The following is a 14,303-nucleotide window of genomic DNA, read 5'->3' on the forward strand; positions in this document are numbered from 1 at the left end:
TCTAACAGCTAAAAACACTGTTGCATCAGATAAAAACATTCCTGCAATTGTATGTCTGGGCTGCTGCTGACCCAATTGGAACTAGGCACCAGAACTGAGAACAGGAATATTTTCTTTCCAGCGCTCTTGGTGCCTCTACAACGGGGCCTAGGCAGCATGGAGGAGGAAACTTCCTGATTTAAAACTCCAAAGGAGATAAAAGATGGAGCTGGGGGATTAGATTGGGATGTGGGAGATTGCAACTGGGAGGCTTGTGGGAGGGGCAGGAATCGGACTGGTCCAAAAAAAGAAACTGTATATTAAGTTCAAGGAAGCCAAATGAAGGTCTCTCAGACAAACTTAAACTATGACATTTCTTAACTTTGCAGTGCTTGATTTTGCAACCTTAATGTTCTTTTATGTGTATGACTATAGAGCAGCAATGGGCAACTTAGGCTAGTGAGTGGACTACATGAGTGGCCCTTTTCATCCCAAGGGACCACAAGATTTTCATCATCAAGATGATCTCCTGGAATAGGATAATCTTGCTAATTACGCTTGCGTATCTAGAATTTGCAGCGTGTGCCAACTGTACCATAATAGCTCTTTGGATGCAGACATAAATGACTTGGGCCTGTGCGATGAGTGTAATTAGTGCACACCTCACATTACATACCTTTGCTTTAGATGTATGTCACTTTAGCAATACTAGTAGGGAAAAATCAACATTGATGGAAATCAGTGGAATTTGGCAACTCTGTGAGCAATGATAAACAAATGTCTCGCAGACCACACAAAGTACCCCAGTAGGCCGCATTGCAGCCCATGGGCCACAGGTTTCCCATCACTGCTATAGAGGGTGTTTTCAAATGTAAAGAGAAGGCAGCTTGACTCCTACTGTTTTATATCTACTTGTGAATGTATGAGATCAATCTGAGTTTCTTTCTTAGCTTTGGCCCACACTTACTTTGTGACATTTAGGCTAGACACTCCTCTGCTCCAGTTTTCCCACCTGTAAAACAGAAATCTGGACATTTACCTACTTTTGTTTCATGACTGAATGCTCTTCATCTCTGTGTAGAGCACGGGTGGGCAAAGGGGGCACCGCAGGCTGAATCCAGCCTGCCAAGCGGTTGATCCGGCTCGTAGCCACCCTGCCACTCCCAGGCCAATTGAGACCTAGGGACGGGGAAGCACACAAAGTCTTCTCCCCCTCCGGGGGCCTGTGGCTTCAGAGGGAACCATGCACCCCTCACAGGGGGAGGAGACTTTGGAAGTCTCTCACTACTTGCCCCACCCTCCCAGGAGGGAGGTGTGCACTTTGGTAGGGTGGGGTGCAAGAGACTGCGTGGTCCCCCGCCCCAAGGCCCCGATTGGCCTGGAGATGGGGGAAGTGTGTGACATTTCCTTTTCCCTACCAGGGGCGCACAGCACCAGAGGGAACTGCGCACCCTGGGCAGGGGAGCCAGAGACTCCCCCGGGATGCACGGGGAAGGGAGGCAAGGTACCTCTCAAACTAAGGGGAAAACCTCCCTTCAGCCCCCACAAAGCTACTGCATTCTTTCTTCTTTCCTTCCTTCATTCTTTCCTTTCTTGGTGGGGGAGAGAGGAGTGCATCCCCTGATAGGTCTGGGGACAGAGGGAGCACAGGAAGTCTCCTCACAGTGCCAAGGGCTCCCAGCCAGTGCCTTAGAGAGAACTGCCAGCTCTTCAAGACAACTGGTGATTCTCCCTAGGTATTGGGTGCCCCTGGCAGGATGGGGGACAAAGACTTCACGTGCTCCCCCAAGCCAATCAGGATCTGTGGGCAGGGGAGCACTCAAAGTCTCCCAGCCCTGCCCCTTCTGCCTCAGGCCTCACCCCTTCCAGGGCAGCCCACAACTACTTCAGAAACTCACTAAGTGGTCCCCTTTCAAAAATTATTGCTCACCCCTGGTTCAGAGCAGGGGCGTAATAGTGTAGTTGATTAACCAATTAACAAAAGGTTACAGGTTAATGCTATAGACTACACACATTTTCCCCTGGTCCTTGCCAATAATTTTTTAGCAGGCTGGTCAGCAGCCTAGCTCAGTCCTGGCTTCCACTGGGTCCTGGACTTACCCCCACTGTAGCTCTGCATTTAAAGTATATTAGGAGCCAGGTGGGCAGGCAGCCGAGCTCAATTCTAGCTAGTTCCGGGTCCAGGAGCTCCAACTCCTCCCACCCGGACAGGGGCTGCCTGGGGACTATAGACTACAGCCTCTCTCCAACTTACGAACCGGTTACGGACCAAGCAATTGGTCGTAACTCGGTTCGTTCGTTAGTCGGACCCCATTGAGTTACCGCACTGTTCGTAAGCGAGGATCGCGTTCGTAACTCAGGGCCCGCCATTTACAACAGCTTTGGTCGTAACCGCAAATGGTCGTAAGTTGACTGTTCGCAATTCGGGGACTGGCTATAGTTGACTAACTGATAAGAATTTGTGAGGTTAATCGACTATTCAATTAACCGATATTTAACATCCCTAGTATAGAGAGGCAGCGTAAGGCTTATAGACTGCTTAAGATCGGTTTCAGGAATTAAATGAGTTAATTGGTACATACCTTTGCTAGCCATTTCATCTGAATTCTAATACATTTTGAGTACTATAAAAGTGCAATGTATTATGTAAATGTTAAGACTGAAGAGTTAAGCATTTAAGTATCAGGAGACCAACCTGGCTCCTACCAGACAATGCATATAATGGGCCTCCTGAACAAACTGATTTTGAGTTAGATAATTGAGTAAACCAGAGGGGTTGACAGCCAAGGTGAGCCCAGGGGCAAAGTTGGGAGAGGGGGAGGTAGAGTCTGGAGTTGAAGGGGCAGGGCCAAGGGCAGTTAGCCCTTCTGTTAAAGAAAATCTATGAAGAATGCTTGAATTAATGTTGGAGAGAAAAATGAAAGATACCTTTAACCATGTTTGTTGGGAATGACCCAAAACATAGGAATAAAATCTAAGAATGTGTATAGGAAAACTGAATACTATAGATTGGGACGGTAACCCCAGCACCCCTTGCTCCCAGCCCTCAGAGCTACATGGAGCAGCGCTTTGGAAGCAATTCAAAGAGGTTTGAAGGTCCAACCACAGCTCCTGTTGCAGCAGAAGTATCAGCCGCCAGGAGCTCCAGCACAATTGCTCCCTTTGCCCCTCCTCCCCTCAGAAGGCCTAGAGAAAACTGAGACATGATGTAAAAAGAGCAGGAGGCAGTCAAAGGTCTGGACCGAATGGATGTAACTTCCACATTAACCTCCTAGCTATATGCCTGAGAATAGGGCATTTGCAATCAAATCTATGTATTTCTGCATACCTGCTCACTTAAATCCCTATTGAAAATCAGGCTAAGTAACTGAGTGCAGAGTGCCAAACTCCAAGGCTTTGAATACACTAGCGGCTTCTTGCACAAGGACATCTTTTGCGCAAGAGCGCCCATGGCAGTGTGGACGCTCTCTTGTGCAAGAAAGCTCTGATGGCCATTTTAGCCATAGGGCTTTCTTGCGCAAGAAATCCCTGCCAAGCGTCCACACTGCCCTCTTGTGCAAGAGCTCCTGCGCAAGAGGGCTTACACCTGTTAAAAAAAGTGTTGCTCTTGCGCAAGGAGCCTTCTCTTACCACGCCATACTGTAAATGTACTTGCGCAAAAGCGGGCGGGCAGTGTGGACACTCTGCAGATTCTTGCGCAAGAACGGCCGTACTTGCGCAAGAAGCCGCAAGCGTAGACATGGCCCAAGGGTATGTCTACGCTGCATGGCTATTTTGGGATATCAGTGGTAACCCGAAATAGCTACCCTGCATCTACACAAGCCGCCTGTTATTTAGAAATATTTTTCAAAACAACAGGAGCACTATTTCACCATCCCACTAAACCTTGTTGCATGAGGGATAAGGGAAGGCCCAAACACAGAGCATTATTTTGAAACGTGGAGCTGTGTAGACGTGCCAAATTTCAAAAGAAGATACAAATAAGCACAAGCTGTGTATCTTCTTTCCAGTTTAGGGTGCTGTGTAGCTGCATCCCAGGTGTAATGAAATGCTCTCCCCTCTGTCTCCTAAATATTAAGATTCCAGTCACATCTGGCTTTGAGTTTCTCTGCAGCAGGGGGTATCTTTATGCCCCCTATTATGCCCAAATCATTCTTAAAATAAAATGAATTGCCCAGTACCTGTGCTACTTTGAATAGATTGAAATGACATGATTGGGAAAGAGGCGCTCTGCTTTGAGAGAGCCCAAGCCAGGGCCTTCGCTCCCTTCAGCTGCCCTTGGTCTCATGCAGTTTGTCATTCTCTGCGTGCGCTGTGGCTGCGCTGCCTCTCCTTACATAAGAGGTGGGTGCTCAGCTGCGGTGCAGGGTCTGCACAGAGCTGGCATTGCGGAGCCCAGTGCCTCAGGCAGCAGCCGCCTCCTCCTCGTGCAGCACCTCAGCCCGGGCCGTTTCCCCCAGGGACCCAAACCCCCCTCCCAGCGGGCAGCAGCATCCCGCTTCCCCGGCCCCTTCCTCCGCTCCAGTGAGCTGCTGCAGCAGCACCAGCCACCCGCGCCCCGCCTCCCGAGCTGCAGCCGCCGCGGGAGGAGCGCACCATTTCCCGGCTGTGGGGGGGTGCGGCGGTAGGTGCGTTAGTGTCCCCCCCGCTCCCTCGCTTGTCAGGGCCCGTTCCCGAGGGAGGCGGTCGCGCTCGCCTTGCCCCCCCGCTCTCAGACGGGTAGGGCTGAACCAAGCCTATCCTCCACCTCGCCCCGCACACTCACACGAGAGCTGCGGCCCCTCCTGCCCGTGCCGGGTGGTGTGGGCCGGGCTGGCGGGAGGCAGCGCGGCGGCTGCCCTGGGCTGGAGGAAGCAGGCTGCGGGGCCGCGCCAGGTAAGAGGGCGCGGACGGCGGCGCGTGAGACCCACGCGGGTTTTCTTCTTTGCGCGCGCGGGGCGGGCGCAGCGCTGGGGGGAGGGGGGGCTGCGCGGACGGGAAGGGGGGAGGCGCTGCGCAGCGGAAGGGGCCTGCGCGCAGTGGGGGGGGCTGCGCAGGGGAAGGGGCGGCGGGAGGAGGCGCGCGGGGGGGGCAGGTGCCGGGAAGCTCCCACCCTGCTTGCAAGCCCGGCAGCGCTCGCTGACTCGCCCCTGTGCACTGTTGCAGCGGGATCTCCGGCGGCCGGGAGCGCCTCAGCAAAGCCGCCCCCTCGCTCGGGAACCATGAGCCGAGATTTCAAACCCGGCGACTTGATCTTCGCCAAGATGAAGGGCTACCCGCATTGGCCAGCGAGGGTAAGCGCCCCCTTGCTCCGCCGCCGCCTCTCACCTGCGCGGCCCGTGCCCCATCCCCGTGCGCCCCTCCGGCCTTCGCTCAGCCCATCACTGCGGGGCGCCTACACGCCCGCTAACACCGGCGCAGCTCTTTCGGCTGAGGGAGGGGATGGGTCGCTGCAGATTTTGTTTCCCACTTTTTAGGGGGGAGGGTGTTTGAAATGCGTGTCACACGAGCAGGTTTTCTGTGTGTGGAGGGGCCCGCCTGGTGGTGCCTCTGGACGCAACTCAGTCTTGCGTTTTACTTTTTTTTGGCTGAATTTTAAGCCTCTCTACTTGTAACATGCCTGGCTAAATAGCAGTATTTTCAGCAGCGCTCATTCCTGTCTTTGGCTTCTTGTGACTCTTTGCCATAGGCAAATAGGATTTTCTGGGATGCACCAGCTTTTTCAGTTGAACTTACGGGAGAGGATGGTGAAGCAACTGTTACTGGGAGGTGGAGGTAGCACAGATATTTACAGACCATACTCACATTGTTTACCACTTTAGTGTGATTAGATGTTAGTAATAAAGACTGTAGTATAACCTGAAACAAAAGACAGGAGTCTTTTGTTTCAGCTAGACCAGACTAACACGGCTGCATCTCTGTCACTGTAGTATATAACCTGTGGGAGTATTCAAGGGTGTGGACAAACACTAAGCACGCCTCCCAAATAGCTAGCTTTATTTCACAAAACATTACTGTTATGAATGTGTGCATTATGCTATGTAGTCTGCTGGAGGAACAGTACCACTAAGTATTCTGTTCACTGTGGAACAGAAAGCCAGTCTAATTTCTCCATCAACTTTAATAGTAGCCTTTAAAGTGATGGAAGTTTCTGAGGCTGTTATATTTCAGTTGGTGATTTTGGTTCACAGATGAAAGACTAGTGTACAATTTATATGAATAAAATTCTGGATTAAGAATTGTAAAAGGCTTTGTTTTTTTTTAAACTGTCATCTCTCTTAAGACATTGTGCTAGTATAAGTCATCAGCTCAACTAGTTGAGAAGCATTGCTATGGGTTTTGGTGAAGATGGCTGTGCAGATGAGAGTAGGGGGAGCAAATACTGGGTATGTAGGAAACCATGCTGCTTCTAACCATGCTTTTTGTACCTTTTTTTAAACAAATGTTAATTTTGAAGTATACTGTCATTGTTTTGTCATTCTATTACGTTATAAGAAACATATCTTTGAGATTTCTGTATTGTAAGATTTTTTTCTATACTGTTGTTTTTCAGATTTAATAACATTTTAAATGTCCCCACACACACACACTGTTTTTTGTTGTTACTAAATATTTTAATTATCATAATGTAACTTTTTCCCACTAGGTGGATGAAGTTCCTGATGGAGCAGTGAAACCTCCTACAAATAAAATGCCTATTTTCTTTTTTGGAACACATGAGACGTAAGTTCTTTACACAAAAAAGCACATCCATTTTCATTGCAGAATTTCTTGACAGTAATTCCACAGCCAGCCTGCATATGAAGCAGTCACAATTGTTATTTGGAAATAGGTAAAGTTTCCCTCAGAAAGATAAACAACTTAAAATGAAGGCTGCTTCATCTTCACATCTATCATGAAATACTGAGGGGAGTTGTTGAGTATAACCTTCCATGAGATGTCAGGGAGTGCTTCACACACACACACTCACCCCAGCCCTCCTTTCCTCTCTGCAGGTCACACACTGGCTCTCTAGGAGCAGTGATTGCCAGCTCCACATGATGAAGCCTCCCCAGAACGGGGGCTGGCAACCCTTGCTAGCCCTGCTCCTGGGGAAGTGGCTTCGTTACGGCAGCAAAGTTGGCAGTCTACATCGGCTCTATGAAGTGGCTTTGCTGCAACAGTGAAACCTCCCCCCAGGGAGCTGCTCCCAGGGAAGAAGCTTTGCAGTTGGGAGGGGACCCAAGGAGGCTTTGCTGTGGGCTCTGCAGTATAAAGCTTACTTATAGTGGTAACACAGTTATTAAATGAGTATTTACATCCCTAGCTATTATGACTACCCTGACTGTCCCTCTGTTTTTTAATAAGGTATTCATTTTGGCCTTGAACATCATCTGTCCTTTATTTTGTTCTCAATGAACAGGAAAAGAAAAGAAAATTTGTGCTTCTTAAATTATAAGATATCTACTATATAATTGAGAGAGTCTGTTCAAGAACTCCTCCTAAATGGTAAGAGCTAGGATCACCAAATTTGGTGTACAGCTTCCTCTTATCATAACTTAAAGCAAGGTTAAGGGTTTGGTTGTTCCAGGACAATGGCATGTGCCTGGAATGGGACTGTTTCTCATAAAATCATTTAAAAAAGACACAGAATCGGCAAGCAGGTGAAAGGGGCTGGCTGCCCTCCCCCCAATCTAGGACGGCCTCAGCCCCAAGCCTCTCCTCCCCAGCTGTGAGGGCAGGGGACTGAAGTTTCTCCCCACTTCCCTCCCTCCCCCCCGCATTTGTATGGGAACATTTCTGGCTATTCCCTTTTGTCAGGGAGCGATGGGAAAGTTTGCTGTTTTCCTCACTCTCACTCTGGCTAGGAAACATAGGGGACAGACGAACCTTGACCTTCCCCTTTTTCAGCTGGAGCTATAGCAGCCATGGAGAGATGTTTCTCACCTGGCCCCAAGCTGCTGTAGTAAGAGAGGGCTAAGGTAGGCCTCTCTATGCAGGTCAGCCTGCGTACTGAAACCCTCATCCCCGGCTCCACCCCAGAACAATGATTGAAATGAAGCATGTACATTTTCAATTTATTGTCCAAAAACTAAAAATTGAGTTAAGGACCAAGCAACGTTGGGTAAATCTTCTAGTAAAAAAAAAAAAAAAAAAAAAAAAAGATAAAAATGGCACCCATCCTCCCTGATTTGGTTTCTACTTTATGCTCATTTTTATAAAGAAGTTAGAACTGTCATGTTGAATGCATATTTGGTCCATGTTACCCAATTCCTATCACTATGCTATCTTCCCTCACATCTGTCTGCAGGATCAGGTTTGTGTACGCTCAGTGTATCTTAAATTTGCATGTGCATGGGCGGGGGGGGGGGGGAGGGGAATGGAGCTCAACCCTTTTGGGTTTGTTTTGGCATTGCAGCAATACAAATAAGAATGCCATCCATCTGTTCCTTTCCTCACTGATTAAATACTATTCTTGATTCTACTACTTGCTGCTTTTTATTAGTATTCCAGAATGCATCTGCATATTGATTTCAAGATCACAGATCGGGGTAGAGAAGTAAGAAATCTACATGAGCCAACATCTAATAATATTTGAAAATCTTGGGCAACATTGGGCAAAAGCTCAAGTTCCATTTTCAGATGTGATTTAGACTCCTAACTTAGGCAGTTTAAAAAAAATGTTTACTACAAAATTAAAACATGGCCAACCCCGTGCGTTACGTTATTACTACTTTTTCAAAGGCTGTCCTATCTTACAGCGTTGCAATGTATTTCCCAATATCATTTCTCCCCTAGTTCTTAATAGGGATGTTAAATCTAGTTTAATCAACTAATTGACTAGTCATTGGATTTTCCATTGACTAGTTGATAAGCGGGGAGCTGCATTGGGGTTAGCTCTGGCTCCAGGAACTAACCCTGCTGCAGCTCTGCCTTTTAAATGGATTAAGAGCCTATCAGCTCTTACTACATTGAAAAAGCAGAGGCACATCTGGGACTAGGTGATTCCCAGCTTGTGCCTGGTCTCTGTTACTTCCCTGCTTCGTGTGAAGATGATGCTGGGGGGAGCCAGCTTTTAAGTTGTCTCCTGCTCACCCCCTTGCTGCCTCTGATAAAGAAGCAAGAGGGGGGGACGGAGAAGTGACTAGTCAAGGGACTAGTAGACTATCTGATAAGCTTTTGCTCCGGATCTGGCTCATGGGGAAGAAGCAGAGGTAGAAGTGGCACCATATGCTGCTGCTCCCCCTCTTCTGACTGGTGGAACAGCAGCGCACGGACATGCTGCCTGGAGGTTTTCCCCACTGCTCCGGTTGGCTGGAATCCAGCCAATAGGAGCAGCGGGAGGTTGTGCCTGGGGGGTGCAAAGGCAGTTAAGTGCTCCTTTCCCTCATGCCCAGACTCCGCCCTCCAGCCCCCGCCCACACCCCCCGCCCACACACCCCTGCTGAGATCCATACTCCCAGCCTACTTCTGCACCCTCCCTCTCAACCAGACATCCTATTCACACCCTGCTCCTGCACCAACCTTTGCTCCTGCACCCCCCTCTCCTGGCCCCACACTGCACCTTTCCTTGCTTCTGCTCCCTTCCTCTTAGACAGACACCCTACCCCCCGCCTCCTTCTGCAGCCTACCTCCCACCCAGACCTTTGCACTCTGACCTACTCCTGCACCCCACTTCCTGCTCCACAAAATCCACTAACCATGAAACTCCAGAAGATTAAATATGGCCTATGGGAAGCTCTGAACCCCAGGAATGAGGTGCCTCAGTTGGGAACCACATCAGTGAGGATTGGGGGTTTTGGAGGGGATTTCTTGCTTCTCACTTGTGTGGTCCCGACTGATTTTTCTGTGTGTCAGTTGCCTCTGACCCTAAAAGGTTACCCACCCCTTCCATAAATAAAGAAAACATTGAAACCTTTTGTGTTGGACATAATTAATATTTCTTTATTTAAAATGAAGTTTGATAAGCTAACATGAGACTGTTAAAGTGCTTAATCTGTTTAATAATTTAAATTCATATTACATTTCTTACCGGTTCTCCCTAGCTGCAGCACTAGCAAAATGGCTTGGGCATAATTAGGTAATTAATGGTGAGTTTCCATTAGCAACTGGTGGTCCTCAGAAAGATTTGCCTTGAGCCAGGTGGGCCACGGGCCAAAAAGTTTGAGAACTACTGACCTACATTAAAGGCAGAGAGCACTGAATAACCATGAGAGAGAACAGACGCCCCTGATATGGGGGTATACTAATTATGGAGCATACCAATTTTTGTTTTGAGCTATGTTGCTCAGTGGTTCACCATATAATATCTGGAGCTAACAATTTTCTGTAAATTTTCAGTTGCATAATTTTATACACTTTCCAGGCCATCAGGCGTTGGTGTCATCATGCAAAACAGTCTTTCTGGATTACATAAAGAGTGATTATTTCCTGGCTCCAAAGGCGTCCTTATGCATTTCTCTATAGGTACGATTAGGGAAGAACCACACAATGCTAGAAAAAACTCTCAATCAATTATTTTCTAACTTTTATGTAACATATTAGTGGATTGCAGTTTTTCAACTTACTGTTAGTTTGAATTTGCATTATTATTTTCACGCAATTCTAGGTTTCAGTGTCTCTTGGTTTGCTATGAATGGGATGTGATCGTTGAAATTCTTAATAATCTTCTCTTCATTGGATTCATTCTCATACAGCAATCTGTGAAGCATGATATAGTTCCTTTAGAAGCATAATTATAATAAACATTTTGATAGTCATTGTTTCAGTTTTGTTCATCCCTCCTGGTGGAAAATTGTTAAATTGTTTCTGGTGTGATTGGTCATAGGCAAAAGTTTATGACTTAAATGTCATAAAATTAATACTTGAAACTTTTCATGGACACCATGGCTATGTCTACACTGGCAGGTTCTTGCACCAGAAATATGCAAATGAGGCTAAGCGTGGAATATTGCTGAGCCTCATTTGCATACCTAGTGAGCTGCTGTTTTTTTGCAGAAGAGGCTCTTGTGCCAGAAGGAGCATCTACACTGCCCCTTCTTGCATAAGAAAAACCCTCTTGCTCATTGCTGCTACGCTGATTATGTTCAGGAATAATGGCAATGCGCAAGAGGGTTTTCTTGCGCAAGAGGGTTTTCTTGCGCAAGAAGGGGCAGTGGAGATGCTCCTTCTGGTGCAAGAGCCTCTTCTGCAAAAAAATGGTGGCTCATTAGGTATGCAAATGAGGCTCAGCGATATTCCATGCTTAGCCTCATTTGCATATTTCTGGCGCAAGAACCCACCAGTGTAAACATAGCCCGTGTGTGTTAGGGATATGAATGGGTAACTGGGTCTGGGAGCAGAAAATGGCCGCAGGGGAGACGGGGGCAAGGACAGGAGCAGGAGCCCAGCTTGCAGGGTAGGGGGTATAGGAGTGGGAGACAGCTTCCCAGGTGGGGGATTACATCTGGGAGCAGGAGAGCAGGTTAAGAAGGAATGACTTGATTAGTCTCTTACACATTGTGGAAAATATTTAATAATGGGCTTTTCAGTCTAGAAGAGAGAGATCTAATGATCCAAGGGATAGAAGTTGAAGCTAGATAAAAATTTACATCTAATTTCCCATCTGAATTTAACAGAGTAATTAACCACTGGAACAGTTTACAAGGATCATGTTGGATTCTCCATTGTTGACAATTTTTACATCAAGATTGGATGTTTTTCTAAAAGATACTAAGAATTATTTTGGGGGGTTCTAATGGATTGTGTGTTGTACAGGTAGTCATATTAGATAATCACAGTTGTCTCTTCTGACGTTGGAATCTATGAATGTAAAAATCTTCTAAATGTTCTGTAACTTTTCTTTTGTTACCTAGATGAGTAGGACATTAGTTTAAAAGAGACTGTTATAGATTATATAAAAGAGAGAAAGTGGAGCTTTTAAAGTGACTGGGTCTTGGGCTTATATTTTGAACTGAACTAGTTGTAGGTACATGCTTGAACATGAGCAAAAACCACTGAGTTCTTAAACTCTGCAGTTATCAACAAATGCATTGATATTAGGAAATTCTAACATGGAAACATAGGAGAACAAAGAGAAGTTTAATCTGTTTCAGTGTTCTACAATGTCAAGAGAAATACTAGTATTGAGTACTTATTTTTAAATCTTGTTCTCTGAGAACCTGGGTAGAAAAAGCACTTTAGATACTGCGATTTTGATGTAAAGGGAAAGTGCTAAAAGGAAAAGGAGATATAGTTGTGGCACACATAATGCCTTTTATATTTGATATCTACTTCTGAAGAGGCTGATTCTAATGTGCTTTGTATTTGCTGGTTAACACTGAAGAGTCCAGGTTTTAGAAATGGGAAAAGCCTTCAAAACTGGAAAAAAAAAAAAAAAACATTTAAAAACAACAACAAATTGGGAGGTAGTGAGGAAAAACTCATTTCTGGTCTCTTCATTGGGGGGGGAAAAACCCTTAAAGTAATGAGCACTTTTAACATTAATCTGCTAATTAAGGGATTCACTCTACTGATTTGGGTAAAATCTAGGAATTAGGTATTTTTGAACATCTATACATTAAAAAAGTTTCCTGACTGGACAGAATATGAATACATCAAATAACTTTTATCTTTGTATATCTCCATATTGATTTGTCTGAGTTACTGTCGTCATTTAAAAAGTAAAAGCTTTTTATGCTTTTTAAAAGTATAATCTTGCAACTAAGGATGTTAAATTTAGATTAATCAACTAATCAAATAGTCAGAAGCAAAGAATGCGGGGCTAGCAGGGGACTGCTTGAGTCCCCTGCTGGCCCTGTGCTCCCTGTACGTGCTTTTCTTTTGAAATGTAGCAAGAGCCTCATTCTTGCTACATTTCAAAGGAAGAAGTACTGTCAGTTACCTGCTGCGCCCCTGGACCTCCCAGCATCGGCTCCTGCTCCCCTGCTTGCTGTCTCTATCAAAGAGCGACAGGAAGGAGGGAGGGAAATGACTAATCAAGTCACTAGTAGGCTATTCGATAAGCTTTTGCTTATCGGATAATCGACTAGTTGCTTACATCCTACTTGCAACACTATTTTGATATTCGTAGTTAAGTTTCCTGTTCTGCAGATGTATGATGCACTAAAGGCACAGGTGTTGAGAACATATTTTCCTTAAGTATTTTAAGTTAGCATAAATTAAAATCTTTCTTTGCCTGTAAGCACTTAAAAGGGGGTTATACTAATTAGGGATATTAAAATGTGGGTAATTATAACCTATGAAAAACAGAGCCGTTACACGCTCCCTCAGCTGGCTCCCCGCACATACTGGCTCTCACAGCCAGCTTCCCATGCATACTGGTTCCCAATACAGAGGCATCAGCGTGGGGCGGCAGGAAGCTTCTTAGAAGCTTGTATGTGCCAAGAGCCAGCCTGGCGTGCAACGGCTGCCACCCCCTGCTGCTGCCTCTGTATCAGAGGCAACAGCATGGGACAGAACAGGCTGCCACCCCCATGCTGCCTCTGAGATACAGGCAGCAGTGGGGGGTGGCAGCTGGCTCCCCAGGAGAGGGACAGGAGCCTGCATGTAACCATGAACCGATAAGCCCAGGCTTATTGGTTAACTGTTTACACAGTTATGCATTCACATCCCTAATACTAATACAAAATACACACCGACTGTGGAAACAGCATATGGACCGTCTGTGTAATATTATTGAGACAGCTACAACAGAATACACACTGAAAGCAGTTTGTATCTTAAATATGAGTCTTCAGTTACTTTTAGAGCAGTAGCTTTTTATTGTTGCAAGATAGTTTCCTTACCCTGAAGCCATAATCTCTTGTACTATCCCAAGACACTTTCAAGATTTAAGGACTCTTCCCTCTATTTCATTTATGTTTATTCTTTACTTCCTTACAGCTTCAATCTCCTCAAGTACTTAAGTAATTAATCTGATTTCTCCATACTATGTGACTGTATCTCTTTTATATGTCAATTTTAAGAATTTAAAATGAACTGTTGCAATAGAAAAAATTACTTGTTAATTTTTCCTTCTTCACTTTTTACAGGGCATTTTTGGGACCAAAGGACATATTCCCATATTCTGAGAATAAAGATAAATATGGAAAACCAAATAAAAGAAAAGGCTTTAATGAAGGATTATGGGAAATTGACAACAATCCCAAAGTAAAATTCTCTCATCAACAAGTAAGTGATGTTCGTATGCATTGCTTACAGAGTTCTAAGTATTATTGGTGTTCTCTTCTAATCTAGTTAAATGTCTCGGATTGTCATGCTGTTGTAAAAAAGTAGAGTGATAGTTCAGATGATGTAAATGGGGATAAATTGTGGTTCAGTTTCATTCAATTGCAGCTAAGACTGACAGTGACGTTATAGTTCAG

At 45.8% G+C, this 14,303-nt stretch overlaps 2 protein-coding genes across 4 annotated transcripts in view; one reads left to right on the forward strand and one right to left on the reverse strand.

Moving 5' to 3' along the window:
* CCDC171 (coiled-coil domain containing 171) overlaps window positions 1-4,867 on the reverse strand; it is a 230,259-nt gene extending 225,392 nt beyond the window's left edge. Inside the window, exon 1 of the mRNA XM_075931537.1 lies at window positions 4,745-4,867. The gene's annotated coding sequence lies outside the window, so the exon portion shown is untranslated. The remainder of the gene's footprint in view (window positions 1-4,744) is intronic.
* The window catches only part of PSIP1 (PC4 and SRSF1 interacting protein 1), a 76,130-nt gene that overhangs the window by 3,313 nt on the left and 58,514 nt on the right, over window positions 1-14,303 (forward strand). For 2 of the 3 annotated variants that reach the window (XM_075931544.1, XM_075931546.1), the window contains exons 1-4: window positions 4,720-4,854; window positions 5,125-5,252; window positions 6,605-6,681; window positions 13,971-14,109. In XM_075931544.1, coding sequence (XP_075787659.1) covers window positions 5,181-5,252; window positions 6,605-6,681; window positions 13,971-14,109 — 288 coding nt within the window. In that variant the 5' untranslated portion in view covers window positions 4,720-4,854; window positions 5,125-5,180. Of the gene's footprint in view, window positions 1-4,719; window positions 4,855-5,124; window positions 5,253-6,604; window positions 6,682-13,970; window positions 14,110-14,303 lie in introns of those variants that run through there. The other variant, XM_075931545.1, reaches the window with a different exon arrangement.

The sequence above is a fragment of the Pelodiscus sinensis genome, chromosome 6 (assembly GCF_049634645.1).
Source record: "Pelodiscus sinensis isolate JC-2024 chromosome 6, ASM4963464v1, whole genome shotgun sequence".
Lineage (NCBI taxonomy): Eukaryota > Metazoa > Chordata > Testudines > Trionychidae > Pelodiscus > Pelodiscus sinensis.